This window comes from Lichtheimia ornata (assembly GCF_029851405.1).
Source record: "Lichtheimia ornata isolate CBS 291.66 chromosome Unknown scaffold00020, whole genome shotgun sequence".
NCBI lineage: Eukaryota > Fungi > Mucoromycota > Mucoromycetes > Mucorales > Lichtheimiaceae > Lichtheimia > Lichtheimia ornata.
This window is the reverse complement of record NW_026695340.1, coordinates 59,552-77,396: the sequence shown is the minus strand read 5'-3', so window position 1 is coordinate 77,396 and position 17,845 is coordinate 59,552. Positions and strand designations below refer to the sequence as shown.

At 43.4% G+C, this 17,845-nt stretch overlaps 7 protein-coding genes across 7 annotated transcripts; 4 read left to right on the top strand and 3 right to left on the bottom strand.

The window, feature by feature from the left end:
- Positions 1 to 2,071: 2,071 nt before the first annotated feature.
- Positions 2,072 to 2,614, top strand: O0I10_005105 (uncharacterized protein; the record flags this gene model as incomplete). Its single annotated transcript, XM_058485153.1, has 4 exons — positions 2,072 to 2,191; positions 2,259 to 2,363; positions 2,419 to 2,500; positions 2,556 to 2,614. The coding sequence occupies 4 exons, from the start codon at positions 2,072 to 2,074 to the stop codon at positions 2,612 to 2,614; spliced, it is 366 nt and encodes a 121-aa protein (XP_058343980.1).
- A 640-nt stretch (positions 2,615 to 3,254) lies between these two features.
- On the top strand, positions 3,255 to 4,104 carry O0I10_005104 (uncharacterized protein; the record flags this gene model as incomplete). The annotated part of the gene is made up of 4 exons (XM_058485152.1): positions 3,255 to 3,389; positions 3,649 to 3,804; positions 3,866 to 3,936; positions 3,999 to 4,104. 4 exons carry the CDS (start codon positions 3,255 to 3,257, stop codon positions 4,102 to 4,104), a joined length of 468 nt encoding a protein of 155 aa, XP_058343979.1.
- A 2,435-nt stretch (positions 4,105 to 6,539) lies between these two features.
- O0I10_005103 (uncharacterized protein) lies at positions 6,540 to 7,480 on the bottom strand (the record flags this gene model as incomplete). Its single annotated transcript, XM_058485151.1, has 3 exons — positions 6,540 to 6,652; positions 6,724 to 7,128; positions 7,252 to 7,480. The coding sequence occupies 3 exons, from the start codon at positions 7,478 to 7,480 to the stop codon at positions 6,540 to 6,542; spliced, it is 747 nt and encodes a 248-aa protein (XP_058343978.1).
- Positions 7,481 to 7,770: 290 nt separating this feature from the next.
- On the bottom strand, positions 7,771 to 9,921 carry O0I10_005102 (uncharacterized protein; the record flags this gene model as incomplete). Its single annotated transcript, XM_058485150.1, has 9 exons — positions 7,771 to 8,072; positions 8,135 to 8,353; positions 8,412 to 8,471; positions 8,529 to 8,564; positions 8,621 to 8,646; positions 8,710 to 8,851; positions 8,910 to 9,041; positions 9,106 to 9,536; positions 9,611 to 9,921. The coding sequence occupies 9 exons, from the start codon at positions 9,919 to 9,921 to the stop codon at positions 7,771 to 7,773; spliced, it is 1,659 nt and encodes a 552-aa protein (XP_058343977.1).
- A 469-nt stretch (positions 9,922 to 10,390) lies between these two features.
- O0I10_005101 (uncharacterized protein) lies at positions 10,391 to 12,663 on the bottom strand (the record flags this gene model as incomplete). Its single annotated transcript, XM_058485149.1, has 7 exons — positions 10,391 to 10,519; positions 10,591 to 10,988; positions 11,035 to 11,205; positions 11,259 to 11,877; positions 11,939 to 12,322; positions 12,399 to 12,556; positions 12,612 to 12,663. The coding sequence occupies 7 exons, from the start codon at positions 12,661 to 12,663 to the stop codon at positions 10,391 to 10,393; spliced, it is 1,911 nt and encodes a 636-aa protein (XP_058343976.1).
- Positions 12,664 to 13,069: 406 nt separating this feature from the next.
- O0I10_005100 (uncharacterized protein) lies at positions 13,070 to 14,403 on the top strand (the record flags this gene model as incomplete). Its single annotated transcript, XM_058485148.1, has 5 exons — positions 13,070 to 13,177; positions 13,339 to 13,593; positions 13,666 to 13,843; positions 13,926 to 14,077; positions 14,143 to 14,403. 5 exons carry the CDS (start codon positions 13,070 to 13,072, stop codon positions 14,401 to 14,403), a joined length of 954 nt encoding a protein of 317 aa, XP_058343975.1.
- Positions 14,404 to 14,714: 311 nt separating this feature from the next.
- Positions 14,715 to 16,301, top strand: O0I10_005099 (uncharacterized protein; the record flags this gene model as incomplete). Its single annotated transcript, XM_058485147.1, has 6 exons — positions 14,715 to 15,031; positions 15,100 to 15,232; positions 15,327 to 15,489; positions 15,549 to 15,642; positions 15,713 to 15,949; positions 16,031 to 16,301. The coding sequence occupies 6 exons, from the start codon at positions 14,715 to 14,717 to the stop codon at positions 16,299 to 16,301; spliced, it is 1,215 nt and encodes a 404-aa protein (XP_058343974.1).
- Positions 16,302 to 17,845: the final 1,544 nt, after the last annotated feature.

Below are 17,845 nucleotides of genomic sequence, written 5' to 3'. Positions count from 1 at the left end.
GAATTAAGCGAGGGCGCGCTCTCGTCCCTCTTTTCGGCTATCGGTGCCCGATGCCTTTCTATCGTCGTTTTGTACTACCATCAAGTTGACCCATTGTCCTCCGCTTAACATTCACCTTGTCACTAGTGATTGTCGCTGTCAGTGCGTAGACGGATGTACTGGCAGCCTCACCGTTTAGCATGTTTCAATGATACCGATTAGGCATTCACCTCGCACCAAAGCGTGTAAAATATCTAGTTGTGCCGAGCCACAGCTGCTTTATTCTCTACAAGATACAAAAAAGCCCATCATAGGCAAATGATTTTGGATACCATGCAAGGCAATAGATGCTACAATGATCATTGAGCCATGTTCTTTGCTGCCAATCACCTTGAGTTCCTTTGACAATAAGCCTTGGTAGCTTGCTCATTCTCGGGTTCGGCTAAACTTTTCCATGAACCAGCAATGCGGTTGGCATGAGCCCTGGCCATGATCCCTTTGTTTGACAATGTACTCAACTTCTTTTCCCAGTTCCTCCACTCCCAGTTTATTCCCTTTCTCCCATTCTCAACTGTTGCCCCAATCAAGTACAACTACCACCTGCAAACGATTGTCCTGCTTCAACACATCATGCTACGATCGTATTGATCCGATTGTCTTTAACTGAATGGCAAGTCCATGGCGTGTACACAGCCCTCTTGTCACTCTTCTACAACACACGAGTCCTTTGGCACTAAACCTTCTCTTGCACACTCCTCTACCACGACCAATCGTAACAGCATTCATTGCATCAGTTACGCTTAGCGAGGCCTTCCTCGATTGTCTCAAGCTACTTGCAGCAACTTGTCTTGCGGCCTTGTCACGTGAACAGCAGATAGCCATTATATAGAAGCAGCTTCGTTTATGCATAGCAACTTTGTCCAATACATACGACTTCTTGTTAATATGAATATGGATCTGAATATTGGTTTGCTATATGGGGATGGATGGAAGTGTATACGTTGTCTGGTTTGGTTCCCTTGGCCCATTTGGAGCGTGATGTCTATTTTGGATGACGCGCTATCAGCCATCAACTACGCCACAATACAAGTAACCTTTAGCTGGTTGAGCTGCGATGGAAAATGACCAAGAAAGGGATTGACCAACAGCTGGTTGGAAAAGGAAGCATGTCAGCTGCAATATTGGGTTTACAATGGTTATGGATGGAAGGATGCGATCAAGTGCAGTGATGAGAAGTCTTGGCATGTTGCTTTGGTTACTTGGCGCGTCATCAGTAGGAACGATGAATATACCCTATGCATACGGCTGAGGAGGAGGATGGATGGGATGGAATTGAGGAGAGAGCTTATATCTTTGACGAAAGGAGGTGTTTCATAGCTATGGATGTTATTGGAATACTCGAGCCAAAGCATACAACACCTATTTTGCAATCATGGATGAAGGGTGATCATAACGACAGCAATCAAGTATAGGATGACACAATTATCCCTAATGACTCTATATGTTTCGCCCATATGTACATACCCTATTCAATTTGGCTATATTGTTCCCTTATGTATCATATATCTACTTGATAAACATCGTCCACAATACCGTGTCTACGTGTTCTTCGACTTTTTATTGAATGAAAATTGGATTCAGCATAATACTTTGGGTATCGTACGATCAGCTTAGATGTGCAAGAGGCGGATCACTTGGTTGTTTTCTGCATTGAAAGGGGAACTGCAAACGTGAAAGGTGGAAAGCGAGATACCATATATTTGGTGGGGGTTACACAATAGGTTGCACAAGGTGGTTCAAGAGTGGAGTTGCATAATAACTCATGGATTGATGTGATGCGCACAGACCTAATAGCTTAATTACGAGGGCCGTTCTCAATTGAAGTCTTGAGCAGTGATCATTCTTATGGAGCTAAGAGCATAGAATATTGTTGAGGGTACGTATAAACAGTAATGGCTGTAGCAAGCGGGGTGGCATGGGGTGCACGAATTGGAGCGAACAGGAGGAACTCTTCTTCACTTCCACATCACAAAAAAGGTAAGCTTGTCTCCATTTACAAACTACAACGCATCAACAGCTGGCATTCCATTCAATGTACAGCGTCCATTGGTGTGAACATGTGGTCAATGGCGACACTTTCCAGTTGCAGACATTCAACAACAAGTACGCGCGCGATCGGCCCATGACTCAAGCTTCCATTGCAATACAACATGTACGTTCAATCGCTGCCTTACTTTATTGTTCAAGTTGGACATTGAGATACTAAAGTTCACGTGTAGCTTGCTGTTCTCGCGTTTATACGAGATCCAAAGGGGGCGTCGTGTGTCGTGTGTATGCTTTCCATGGTTGTCGTCAGGGAGGGTCGCAACCTATTGTTACTATGGGTATGTCGACATGAAAAGCGAATGTTATTGTTACCTTACACTTCACTTACTGTAGCTTGGACACGTTGGATTATGGTACCTGTGGCAGCAACAGGATACGGATCTCAAAGCAAGAATGCTGTATGGTTGGCTCAATGGTATGCGTGGTATTGGATCTACAAAGCGAAACCTGTGAATTAACGAGACTTACAGTGAAACAGCAGCAAGACAATGTGGATGACATGGAGATACGGCTTTATTTGAGGCATTGATGTTATTGAGGAATACCACAAGGTAAAGTGTCCATTATGGAATTTGTCCCTTCAAGTGTGCTTACGAAAGAAATATTAGGTCAGGCTCTGGTTGGGCGATTATTTTGATCAATCAGCACGTCGAGGATGTCATTGTATAGTACTGTGCTCTCCTGGGGAATTTTGGCCCGGAAACAGTGTGACTCAAGATGCGGCCTCAGGGATTTAAAAATGCATCCGCTGTGCACACGGCCTCCATCCAAGTACGGCTATTGATTTCCTTGCCTACAGAGAGAAGGTGGATATCTCTTATGATGCCAATTTCAGGATCCAATGAGAGTATGGTACATATGATGGCATACCTTGGCGCTGCAGGTTGATTATTGTATTGCCTTCGGATGGTGTATTTGGTTGCAATTCCTTGTGATCACCATGGTTCACGGCGTCGTGTGCCTTCCTTACCGAGTTGTCCATAATGAGAGTTCTCAAGACGTTGTCACATTGCCTCTTTTGGGTATGGTGACAACAAAAGCGTGTGGGTTGGTTTTACATGTTATCTCACATTGCGTTTATGGTAGGTGAACATGTTGGATGATGGTACCTGTGGCAGCAACAAGATACGGATCTCAAAGCAAGAATACGGTATGGTTGGCTCAATGGTATGCGTGGTATTGGATCTACAAAGCAAAACATGTTAATTAACGAGCCTTGCAATGAAACAGCAGCGGCACCTACTGGATGGCATGGATATACGGTTTTCATTGGAGGCAAAGATGCTATTGAGAAATACCACAAGGTAAGAGTATTCATTATGATGGGATTGGTTGGATTCAAGTGGACTTACCAAACGCCATACAGTGGCAGATCCTCTTTCGGCGATGCTATTATTATCACGGCTGCACGTCAAGGACGTCATTGTACTGTACTTTCCTGTGGAGCTCTACATGTTGTGCCCGGGGACAGTGCGACTCATGTTGCGGCCTCATGGATTTAACAATGCATCCTCTGTTCGCACGGCTCCATCGTTTTACGGCTATTGATCTCCTTGCCTTTAGAGAGAAGATGGTATCTCTATTGATGCACTTCATCGCGTCGATCCACAGGAGAGTACCGGTACTATGACGTTTCTTTGGCTGTGCGCTTTGATTATTATTTTACATCCTGATGGCCTATTTGGTTCCAAGTATGCGGGTAATGATTGCGTGATTCAGGTACGTATGACTCTCATGCTTTTTGGAGACCTTTGCTGAAACGCGTACCATTATTATTTAGAGGGACCATTGCAGAGAGCTACTTGTCTTTTGGTGCTTTGGAGTTTACAAGATCACAGCTATGATTGCTAAGTATTGTTGGATGAGTTTGGACAATTGTTTATGGTGCATCTTTTATAGGTGAATCATGTCAGCCATGGGGAAGCGTTTATGTCTTTTGGTGGTGTCAACCTTTATTGCGTCTCGGGTGGTTGGTTACCAAGCAACGGGCGATTTCTCTGGAGAATGTCAGCCAATTAACGTCTTTTATGAGTGGATTGTATCAGCAACTAGCAACAGCAGCCATATCGTTGGTTCCACATCAAGCTTTATCCCGTCATCTGGTTTTCTCGTTATCGGCAATTCGGTGGGCATCCTGAAATGGAGTTCTCTTTTCGATTGATCACATCAGCAGCAAGGAACAACTTGTATATCTTTGATATCAGCAACCTTTCGTTCTTCTGGTGGTTCTGGGTATCGGCAATCTCTTTGATGGATCTCTACAACTATACGTGTCTTGCGGATGGATCATGTCATCAACAAGCAGTGAAGGCCCGCGTTTGAATTTTTTGTGTTACCAAGGTCATTCATGCATCTCGTCAAGGACTCCATCGTCAAGCTGCATTCCATACCCAATGAAAAAGGATTGGTATCTCATTCATATCGGCTATATCACTGAGTGTACTCCCTTCCGCAGCTAGGATGCTGGTTTGGGCTTTTCGATTGATGATTTTCGATTTGCATGTGGTCATGGGTAGCACATTGGTTCGTTCTCGCTCCTTGTAAGGGCTCTTCGGCATCATGTAATACACTCGCATTGGTGTTACCAACATTACCAAGCTTCTCACAGCGTATCATCACTAAGTATCGCTCGATTGCGTACAAGCCAAGTGCCAACGTAGCGGGTCGTATCTACAAGAGGATGATTGCAAGAATCGACTTGATTTGGATATCAGCAGGATTTTGTGCATACATGGGTATTATTGGTAAATAGTGATCCATTCGTTTCTACAACGCCCGCCAACCTCTTCGTTTATTATAGTATGTGGTCTACTCAGTAAGCCACTTGTCTTCTGGTTCTTTGGGTTATCGTGGATGCAGCTGTCATTGGATGTCGACATGTTTTCGTACGTATGGCTATCATTGGTAAATGGTGATCCGTTCTCTTCAACAACGCCTGCTAACCTCCTCTTTTATTATAGTATGTGGGCTATTCAGCAAGCTACTTGTCTTCTGGTCCTTTGGAATTCTCATGGATGAAGCTGTCATTGGTAAATAGAGATCCATTCTTTCTTTCAACGCCTACTAATCTGCTGTATTATCTGGGCTATTCAGCGAGCTACTTGTTTTGTTCCCTTTGGATTCTTGATGGATGCAGCTAACATTGGATGTCGACATGTTTTCGTGCATACATGGGTATCATTGGTAAATAGTGGATGACCCGTTTTTTGGCTCCAATCCCAACCAACCCCCTCTTTTATTATAGTATGTGTGCCATTCAGCAAACTACTTGTATTTTGGTCCTTTGGAATATTCATGGATGCAGCTGTCATTGGTGAGTAACGATCCATTCTTTTTTACAATGCCTACTAACCTCCTCGATTATGTGGACTATTCAGCGAACTACTTGTCTTGTGCCCTTTGGATTCTTGATGGGTGCTTATCATTGGATGTTGACAGGGATTCATTCATATGGCTACCATAGGTAATTGATGATCCGTTCGTTTCTACAACGCCTGCCAACACCCGCTTTTATTATAGTATGCGGGATATTCAGCGAGTTACTTCTCTTCTCATGCTTTGGACTTTTCATGGATTGCAGCTATCATTGATAAGTATCGTTGTATTGCTTTGAAGATGGTGTGCCATGTATCTTTTATAGGTGAATCATACCAGCAGCATCAAGCAGCGAGATCTATAGCATCTTTCAGTATCGGCAGGGATCATACTATCTGAATACGGCTGAGGATGATGATGGATTGGAATGGCATTGGCGAGAGGGCTTATCTCTTTGACGAACGGTGTTTATAGCCATGGATGGATAATATTGGAGTACTCGATTCAATGCATACAGCAGCTATTTTGCAATCATGGATGAAGGGTGATCATGACGGCAGCAACCTACGATACAATGACATGATGACACTCCCCGTTTACTCTATGTGATATCATCCATATCTTATTTATTTTGCAATGCTCTTCCCTTATCATATTCACTTGATAAACATCCACACTACCATGTGCGTTTCTTCGACTTCATTGAATGAAAATTGAATTCAACATGTACTATAGCTCGTATGTACAGGATGTAGATCACGTGTTTGGTTTTAGTATGGATGAGGATAAGGATGGTGTTGGATTGAAAGGGGAATTGGAATTTGAGGGGATTGAACCATTTACATCGTCGTATGGAGGTGTTGTCGCTTTCGTTGCGTTGCATTGGTGGATACTTAATAAACGCTTGATTTACGTACAAAGTTAATACCCCCAGGGTGATGATGCCCAACAATCGTGATTGTTGTTGCAGAAGCTTGGTTCATTGTAATGGAAGACAACCATACCATTTTTGATCCTCAGCAAGTTATACACATTACACCAATCCACTAATATGAGCACCATGCATACTTTTTTGATCGGTACAGAGCCGTCTATGAGTCTACTACGGCGAAGGCATAGATCTTTATCGCTTTTCAGCATTATCGACAAAATAGAAAATCCGAAAACAAGCGATCGGGGACAACGAGCGGGTTGGATGCGTGTTGCTGGATGTATAGCAGTTGTCCTTGTTGACCGAGGTAGTCGTGGTCGGCTGGTAAAACCACATTTTGCGTGTGAGCATGACGATGATAGTAGCCCCAACATGTGCGCAACAACACTTACTGAATGAAACGAGGTTGTAATAGCTACACATGATATGCACAACCCAGCGTGTGAAGCTATCAGCTATATCCAACACCATAACCAAATCTTGGTCTTGCTCATCAAGATAGGCAATGATTTGGTCTTCATAATGGTACACGAGCCGTTCAGGGATATTAGTCTTCTTCAGGTCATGCCTCATGCTCCTAGTCAACGGTGCTGGTTGGTGGATGTGCTTGCTATATGACTCATATTCATGGTGGTGGTGATGATGATAAACCATGCTATCCATATCCTCGTCGAGAAGGATCGACATTACTTGCTCGTCATCTGTCACCCACCGGAAGGGTGGCTGGGTGTGCATAAACAAGCGATCATCATCGTCAGGCACTACAAGGCTCGCTAATGGATGATCATGGAAATGATCTATGTGTGTATCGGTGCACCAGGAAAGTACAAAAAATTCAGGGGACAAATGGTCATGTCAGAAAAGGAAAATGTTCGTTGCTGCGGTAGCTGCGGCAACATGACCAACGATAAGAAACTCACTGTTATCCCAACGCTGTCGCCGACGACTACCCTCTTTGCCCATCTGAAGTCGATTACGCCGTGCAAGTGAATCACGTTGTGGGTACCAATAACGTTTTTTTGACCTTTTTGGCTTGGTGGATGGGATGCTGCTATCAGGGGAAGAGGCGTCTTTGTTATCGATAGCGATAGTACTGGTGCCATTGTTATGCGCCAAATGTTCAGGATAAGATGTTGTAGTAGTTTGCATGGCGTCAAAATGATTGTCGACATGGGATCTCAAAGGGTTCATTATTAACGCCATGGTGCTTGCAATTTCTTTGTAAGTGAAAAAAAGGGGTAAGAAGAATGGATCGTCAGGACCACATGGGCACCCTCTTTATAGCACTATTGAAGAAACCCCGATAGTGCATTCATTGCTGCGAAACATTTCAACAAAGATGCAGGTGCCAAAAATCGCTGCCGGTTTTGTATCATAGCAACGCATCCAACAGGTATCACAGGGCTGCCTTTGTATGGCCGCTACTTTAACACATTTTATTATAGCTTAGATGCCATAGCCTCTCTTTTAATAGTATCTCTCAACAACCGCCTCAAGATCTTGCCGCTCGGACTCTTTGGGATCTGGTCGATAAAACGTACACCACCTCTCAAACGCTTGTAACCAGCAACGTGAGTTGCAACATACGCCTTGATTTTGTCTTCCAAAGCCTTATTTGCATCCACCCCAGGTCTGACAACCACAAATGCAAGTGGCAATTCGGTCGCTTGGCTATTACTGTACACGCCAATGACAGCACAATCAATCACTTCAGGGATGTTGGATAATAACGACTCAAGCTCTATTATGATAATAGCATCAATAGGATCATCCACAATACCGTACATGTCTTTTTTTCCTTACCTGCAGGTGCCACAGGGAACCCATTGTACTTTATCAACTCCTTTAACCGATCCACAATGTAAAATTCTTTAGTCTTGCTGTCATAGCGACCCACATCGCCTGTACGCATCCATCCATCCGACGTAAACACTTTGGCATTGGCTTCGGGATTGTTGAGATACCCTTTCATGATGGAAGTACCACGCAATAAAATTTCACCTTCCTTGTCAGGTCCCAATTCTCCATCCCATGTTAATCTTCATTGTACGTTTAACAATATGGTGTCGTGTTCGCTTACCATTGCCTTGTTCATCCACAATCATGCATTCAGTATTGGGACCAAGAATTCCCACCGATCCTGTAAATAGAGCCAATGAGTGTGATTGATGCCAAGAAAAGCTATATAGATACCTACCCGGATGACCCCCAGATGGTCTTTGTGTGATAACCCCTATAATGCTGTTGTCAATAAGATGAATCAAGCATACAGCGGATCCAATCAGCTACCTCCAGTGGATTCGGTCGACCCATATCTAAGATCATACTTTGTAAGAGTCAAACTTTTTCTTAATCAATGATCCCGATAATGTACTTACAGGTTTGTGAGAATGGCACAAGGCATCCTTTTTATCAAGGCGTCAACATGCTCTTTACCCAATGGCGCAGCTCCCGAATTGATATGGCGTACCACTGAGAGGTCGTATTTGAGTACCAAAGGATCCTTGGCTAGCTGCACAGCTATAAAAGCGTGTGTTGAGTGATACGCAATAAAAGTTGATCGCGCATTTATAATTACCAACGGGTGGAACTATGCTTGCAATGGTGATTTTGTATCTTGTGACCAGATCCAAGAACAGCTTGAGTTCAAAGCGTGGAATAATGACCAAGGGCAGCATTTTGTAGAACGCATTAAAGCATAACACCGTCACTTTTAAAAGGTGTTATCATGATTTCGCTTCGCATGATGATGATATGCTATGCATCACACCTACCTCCATAGATATGATAGAGTGGTAAGAAACCAATACCAATGTCTGTATCCTTGTCAATCTCACGATCTTTGGCAAGCTGCACAAACACTTGGGAGATGATATTGTGATGGGTCAACATCACACCTTTGGCCAGCCCTGTGGTACCACTTGAGTAATTGATAAAGGCGACATCATTTTTGGGGTCAATGCGATACGCATCCTTGAGAGGAAACTGTACGTGCCGTGTACTGCTTTTTATCAGCGAATCGAGTGATGGTATACCATCCTCGCCATCGGTTTCACCAAAAACAAAGATACGTTCTTTTGGAATAGTGCCTGCCTTTGCGCACACTTTTAAAAGTGTGGGGAGTAACTCACGCACCGTGACCAATGCTCGAGCACCAGAGTTGTTGATTTGATGCAAAAACTCGTTCTCAGTATAGTATGGATTTCTGAAAAAGAGGCACCCACATCATCATTGTTAGCTATTATCATGCATGTTTTTTGTAATGCAACACCCACGTACCCAGGCGTGATTGTGCATTTTGCCCCGAGCAATGAAAGATACAAGACCACCGTGTCATACTGATTGGGAGCAAACACAGCAACAATGTCCCCTTGCTTCAGACCCACTTCATCTTGCCAAGCTGCTGCAAGGTGTTCGGCACGTTGTTTGACTTGTGCATACGTTAGGCTTCTTCCTGTCAATCCATCAATCACCGCTGTGCGATCCAGGGGTAGTCGCTGGTTGTATTCACTTGGAGAAAAAAGAAACGAGCAAATGTCTTGATCCGGCAACTTGATCCAGTCATAGATGGTGGGCTTATAAATGACCATTTTGTATGTATCCAAAATACAGTGGTAAAAAGAAAGAAACACGTACGTGGAAACATGGATACCCCTCGTTGAAATAAGGCGATGGTTGCCATGGTCACACGTCCTTTGCCCATTACGCGTCGTGGGAATCTCGGTGGTTATGTACTGATATCATTAGTTCTTTTGCTTGACAACGGTAGAACGTATACCATAATTTCCCGAGATAGGATACGCTAATGTTTGTCCGTGTGCTTTAATACCACCACCGCACATCATGATTTCCCATGGGTAAATAAACTCCCACCTTGTTTTTGACACCTTTGCAACTTATATCTTTCACAGCATATACATCCCCCATAGAAAACCATCACACATCATCCATGTTAACCTTCAAACCAGCAAGAACATAAATTACTATTAATGATCCAATCAATCCATCAATGAACACAAGTAAGAGGAAGGGGGTATCGTGTATTATTGCTAATGTCTTCTACATGTCGGCAGGAGGTTCAGGCTTGGTTTCCGGTTCCAGCCCAAACTCGTTGACTCTTCTGTCAAGCACGTCTTTGAGTTCATGTACCATCGTCTTTGGATCCATCTTGGAAGCTTTGTCACGTGCCTAGATAGGATCATCATGTTAGGCTTATTGTTCTCATCCATCCATTCATTTGAGATAATCGATCCTCCTACCTCCTGTTCACGCTTGGCTTTCATCTCGGCGATTCTTTGTGCGCGACTCTTTTTGGGTCTTTCAGTGGTATTGCGTTCAATGGTCTCGGCGACGGCTTCGAATACTGATGCTCGTGCTGGAAGTGGGAGTTCAAGTAATCCATTGTCCTCAGAATCGACCACCTTTTGTGGATTGGTTGAAGGAGAGGTGACCGATAATGAGTCGTCTTCTTTCTGGGATGTTGTTGGTGATGATACAGAAGATGACGGTGAAGGATCAAGGTCGGGTGGATCAAGGAAATTCACCAAAGCATCTCTTCCAGCCTCCCATTCGACAACCATTTGATTGAAATCTTGTTCGATTGAAAGGTATTCCCGCTTCAGTCGTTCACGTAGCTCTTCCAAAGATGTCGAATCCCCTATTGATTCATTAGTATTCAATAAAGAAAGCATATGGTATCTTACCTTGTTGTGTGAGTTGTCGAATATCATCATTGCAGAGATAAAACTTGGCTTCAACGGTACGCATCTGCTGATCCAAAGACGCCAATCGATGCACAAAAGGTCGTAATCTTCCATCTTGCACCGTATTGCTATTCACTAGCTGTTGCCGATTATCCTTGGCTGTTGGTTTATCTATATCCAATGTGAATAACATTCCATCCTAATACATACACGCCTTTACTTACATAATTCATTCTCCAATGCATGCGTAATATCATTTACGAATTGCTTTGTATCCTCCGTCACTTTGGCCAGAACAGCATTGACACCACGCCATCCACGTTCATAATCCAAACGCAAAGAATCATGCTCATCGGTAACAATATCCAAGGCCAATAGCTGCATCATGCATTCTCGTCGTTTGGCGTGCATAAGCTGTGCAAGGGCGCGTAATCGATCAAGACAAATGCCGCCTTCTTCACTATTATCATCATCCATCCGATCCAGAGCCGATAACGATGCGATCGAGCGAATATTGTACATGTCATACAGCCGCGATAAGTTGCTCTTATTCACGTGGTCGATCAGATCAATGATAGCTTCCTCATATATAATAAAAGCACGTCGAAGCACGGCACCCAAACGATTCCTCAAAACGACGCAACGGCGAGAACGGCTCGATTGTTCAATACGTGAGATGGGTGATAGTGGTAATGATAAACGATATCCACGTGATACCAATTCGATTTCTTGGATAGTGATGAGCGCACGATGTACTTTGTTGTCGAGCATCTCGCATTGTTCCATCAATGTCTGTAATGTATTGAGTGCTGTACGATACAAGTGTCGAATACCAGAGCGTCGCTATCATGATAGCATGCCAATCAATCAACCTTGTATTCCTCCCATATAGTATATCCCTTACCATGTGTCGATAACCAAAGAAAGCGGACATGCTGCTTGTCAACATCATTGTCATTGATACAACGGGTGTGCCGAGGAAGAGTTTGGCAGGTTGTGATTGTTGTCTCAATTGATGGCGTAACTTGAATGCTTCTATGCCCAAAGCCATCATGCAACCCGTCATAGTGGTGACCGTGCCAACGACCCCTGCGCGTGATGCCTTTGTTGCCATTGTTGAATAATCAGTCGTGGTTGTCATATGCTGTGTTGTGCGTTGCTTGTTGCTCTTGTTTGCATTGTGTACAGATAAGACTTCACTGAGCAAGGGTGATGTAGCGATGAGATACTTGAACTTTTCCTCAAACTCGTTCTCCTCAGCTATCGGTAGACTAATGGAGAAGGTGTCCTGCAAATACATAGACACATAGACACACGGGTCAATACGCTTATATAGTATACAATACAAAAGAAGAAATACATACATGGAAGAGTGATCTACGCCAATAATGATATAGCGTGTTTGTCCACCGAGGCATCTGGAGTGATTGTGGTATCCACGTTGACGATGCATCGAGGTCTAATGGGTTGCTGTCAAGCTGTAATGTCGGGAGTCTCACGGTGGATTCTTGGCTTTCGATAGCTAATGCGAGAGAGAGGAATGAGTTGAATGGAGTCGACAGTGTGAATGGACGTACATGACAAGTATTCTGCAAAGGGGGTATCTTCATAGACAACAAACTCGGACATGAGTAAGAGTGGAAAATGGAAAGAGAGCAGGTGATTAAAGCTCAGGTTGTGTGAGAATCAAATATGATAGGATGCTTTGACGCATAGCATCGAGGCACAATGAGCGAGTGCTGCATAAACCTTGTTTCCCACCCCATCCACCCATTTCTGTTCCCATGGCAACAATGTTACTATCATTCATTTTTGAATCCTTTCAGTGGGTCGTTGTCGTGATGTATGCTTTGAATGTAAATGTTTCTTTCCAGAACATGCGGAGTAACATGACACATGGCTATTTGTTGAAGGCTATCAACATCCATCACCCGCGGAAACCCAAGAGACACCCTTGCAAGGGGGTTGTGGTTGTTTATGGATTGAGTCCAAATTACAAGGGAATAAAACATTCACTTTTGCTCTCTTTCCAATTATGCATGATCAACATCCCGTACTCACTGATGAAAAAAAGAAAGAGCTCTTACACACCTTTCGTCAATCCTTGGAAGATGTCCCAGATTCACATCGTTTTACAGACACAGTACGTGATCATCAACATCGTCATTAGCATGAAATTATCCGCTGTTATTCATTTTGAACAAGTTGCTATTACAATTCCTCGTAGGTCGTAGTTGGGATGTGGTAAGTACTCTTGAAGAGGTATCTCTTTACGTTTTACTTATCATCATGATTGATGACTAGGACGCAGCCAAGAAGCAATTCGTCATGAGCTACAATTGGCGTAAAGACAACCACATTGATCGACTACCATGCGCAACACGTCAAAACAAATTACCGTTGCTGGTCAACGTGCGTGGATATGATGCCATTGATGATGGCAATGTGGAATCCAAGCCGGGCCTTTCTCAAACCGCTATTCGCATTGCCAATTGTATGGGTGGGGATTGTTTTCACAAGGTGGACCGAGAAGGCCATCCTATCATGATTGATCGAACAGTGAGTGTCTGCAAGTCGATGATGATGATGATTATTAGGCATGTCAATGACTCATACGTATGCATAAATAAGGGCTATCATGACGCCAAGAAGCTGTGTCACGAGGTGTCCATTGACGAGATTTCCATTTTCCAGACTGCCAGCAACGAGTTTCTCAATCGAGTCATTATGCCTGAATGCTCACAAAAGGCAGGGAGGATCATTTTCAAGGAGACGGTGATATTTGATTGCACCCATATGGGTATACGACGTAAGTGATATCCGTCATTGTGTCGACTTTGATGGTACTCCTGAAATAGACAATGACTAAAAATAACAACCCGATGGCACAGAATTCCAAATGACAGCATTACATTACTTGAAGTCCGTGATCGACACCATTCAAAATTATTATCCAGAGACATTGCATAGGCTATTTATTGTGAATGCACCAGGGATTCTACATACGATTTGGAGAATAGTGAAACCATGGCTTGAACAAAGGGTAAGAGAAAGAAGAAGGATGCGGGGGGATGTTCAATGGGAATGATGATATTGACACTACAACAGACTGCAGACAAAGTATTCATTCTGAATCATGCCGAGACGCCCAAAGTGCTTTTAAAGTACATTGCGCCGGAAAACTTGCCCCGATTTCTTGGTGGTAGTTGCACATGTGACCATATTGAAGGGGGATGTGTACCTTCGGTGATGTTGGGTAATGTACCTCCGCTAAAAGTAGCCGAGTACAATGATAATGTTTCCACGCCTTACAACACAGACGTCATGCAAGCCGCTCTTGAGGATAACTTGTATCGAAATCCAACATAGACCCCATACCGTCATATAGTTTGTATACTGAAATGCATCTTTTAAACTTTTTATTATGCCGTTTTTCCGAGTGAAACTAGAGAACAAGGCGCATTGTGGTGCGTGCTCTTGCGTGCGTGTGTGTATTGTGTGATCCATCGTTGTTTTTTTGTGCGTGTATCTACCTGAATTAGGAATACAAGGAGACAAGATTATCAACTCTTTCTCTGTTGTTTCTTTGCCCCAACCGGTTTCTCTCTCCTCCCTCTCATACACACTCACTCACTCACTCTCTCTCTCTATTGTCGCATCACAACCTTGCATTGCGCGCAATGATTGGCAACATGTCAAAGCGGTCGGCTGTCATTGCTGTCATGTTGGCAGTTGCCTTATCACTTGTCTTTTTATTTTCAGTCTCCAGTTTCCACCTCTCTCCTTCCTCTTACACTGGCATCGATCGCGCATCGTCTCCATTGTCAACAAAAACAACGACCACCAAGGACTTTGAGCCAAAGTATGGTTGCCTGGCCAACACAGCATCCAACATTACGCTTTCCAAAGAGCAGTGGGAACAATGCCTCGAACCAGGACAAGAGGCCAGCTTGTATTTATCAATTGTGATCGTTACAAGGATAGATGACTATGCAGGGTAAAACGGGATACTTGAAAGTACAACAAGAAGAACTCTAATGATGATGGCATTGTTGTTGTATTCAGGAACCAACATCATCGTCTTCAAAACTTCATTGACAGCGCATACATCCTTGCTGAACATACACAAACCAAGATGGAATTGCTGATGGTTGAATGGAATCCACCCAAGGATAGGCGGCGTATCATTGATACTTTTGTAAGTACATGGTAGAGTTTATTTTATGTGTTACATGGTGATATCTCAGGACGTGCCTGGTCTAACAAAATGTGGTATGGTTCGATTTCAAAAGCGCTTCCGCCGATCCGACTACTTGACATATCGCATCATTACGGTGCCTGAAAACATTCATCAAGCATTACCCAACATCGGCAACGCGCCATTGCATGAATTCGAAGGAAAGAATGTTGGTATTCGTTTTGCACGAGGAGAGTTTGTAGCATGCACCAATCAAGGTAAGAGCAATGCCACAAATGCATCTTTTGACAGGAGGGCTAACAACAATGATATCTAGATGACATTTGGTCCCACAATTTCCACAATGCAATCAAGTCCCGGGCATTCCAAAAGAACGTTATTTATCTTCAGCACCAAGATCGACACAATATGCAAGTAGTAATGATGGCAGTGGTAGTACACATGCAATGAGCGTGTTACTGACAACAAAATCTTTTATAGTCACGATAATCTTCCTCCATCCATTGTCAACTTGCCTGCTATGCCTGATGACGACACCCTGTACAATGCTTGTCATCTCAATGATCAAGATTGGGGCAACTTTCAATTACCTGAGCCAGTCAACCTTACACCCGACAATTATTTGCATTATGGTGATCAAGCTGGTGACTATACCATGGCACATCGAGATACTTGGAAAAAGGTCAGGGGTTACAGGGAAACAGGTGGCGTTGCATGGTAAGTAGTAGTAGTTCCAAATGGGAGAAGAGGGGGAAATTGAGAATGATGTCATTGAATTGTTGTTTTACATGGATCAAGGGTCGACATTGAATTCATTGAGACGGCTGCTTGGACGTTTGATATTCCGGTGGTGTACAGCGAACAAGGTTTTACATGCCATCAAGAGCACGACAATGTCTGGGAAAAGAATCCTGAACGTATGACACCCAATCAAGGAATCCATGCAGTTGAAATCCAGCGTAAAGAAAAACAATACGTCAATGAGGAAGGAAAATGGGCTATGCTCCATCTGGATATCTGGGACATGGGTCTTCAATGCATCGAATTCGGAGGTGGCCTCTGCTGGTAGTAAGGTCAACTTTTTTTACCCCAGTCCTCTCATTTCTGTACTATGTAAATCATTGGTAAATATACATGCATGCATGCATTGTTGCTACGTATGCGAGATGAAGAATCAAAGCGGCGAGATGGTGTACGTGGTCACGAGATCTAATCTGTTTCACATGGATGGAGGGGGTGGTCGAGATGCAAGTCGGGATTGATTTTCACTCTTTCCACACACTTCTTTAACTTTGGATGCTCTCCGGCTATATGTAACCATATCGTGGGGATATTCTTTCCAAAATAGTCAGGTGTCAGTTTTCATTTGTGTAACTTTAGACTCCGTGTAACCGGTTGTGCATGTGTTTTTGTGTACACAATCGCTCATTTATCGATAAAAAATTATCATCATTGCTTGTTTCTCCCACATCTTCGTTACAAAATATGAGGAATACAATGCACAGCAGCAGCTGAGAATAGTCATCCATGTCCTTTGTACTATCACTATAAAGCTACTAGTGCGTTCATCAAAAAGGAATTATTAAATCGCTGCCAAGAGTAACCAGAAGCGTGATGATGGTAGATGAGGTGGTATCACTATAATAAACAAAACAAGAGATCAAAGATGTTGATGGAAGAAAAAGGCATTTCTTCCATGGAGAGAGAAAAAAGTGTTGCTCGGATGGAAAAAGAGAGAAATTTCGCTCGTGGTTTCCATTCCCAGCATGGTGATCGTCCCGTTGGAAAATATACACTCTTAGTGCGATGCTGACAACAATACCCTTAGTTGTGACGAATTATATCGTTTTTCTTGTGTGACATCCCATTGTGGAAGAAGTACTTTACCCTATACTTCTTGCAGCAGCTTGCTTTTTCATTGGTGAGCTGAGGATGATTCATACCAAAAGATGAAACCAATCCTACTAGTACTTTTATATTTTTGCCTCGTACATGGTATGCGTAGCACCTACATCTGTGTATCCAATGCTGCTACAAGAGCAATCTCCCATGTTTTATCTTTATGCAATGAATGCATGTAATGAGTTGCGTGTGTGTGTGCCTATGTGCGTATGTCTGATCTCCCACACGATAACAAGGAACGTGTGCATGGCAATGGTGGTGGCGCGGATAGGCCTCACGTGAAGATAAATATACACCAAAGCTCAAGTACCGCTCCCTGTTCGAAACAGCGGAGAGTGTTTCCATTCCAAGAAGTGTTTGGCTGTTATGTGCCTAGCCCTCCCTTTCCTCGGGCTACCGCTTATTAAGCTCGAACCAGCTTCCGTTAAATTCATCACCACCACAAACCAGCCTCCTACTCTTTCCGAGACTAATTGTACTAGTGCACGTATACATGTGCTCTAAATAACTAATTACCTGGATATAGCAACAACGTGTAAAAGTCATGAGTTCTTTCTGTACCTCCTGGTCAATGCACTTTCAAGAGGTGTGTGTGAGTGTGTAAGTGTGTGTGTGTATATGTTGTGAGTACACCATTGTAGATCCCCAGTCAGCAAACTCTAGGTTTAGCTTGTGCGTAACGTAAAAGCCCTGCATTATTTTTTTTCTCAG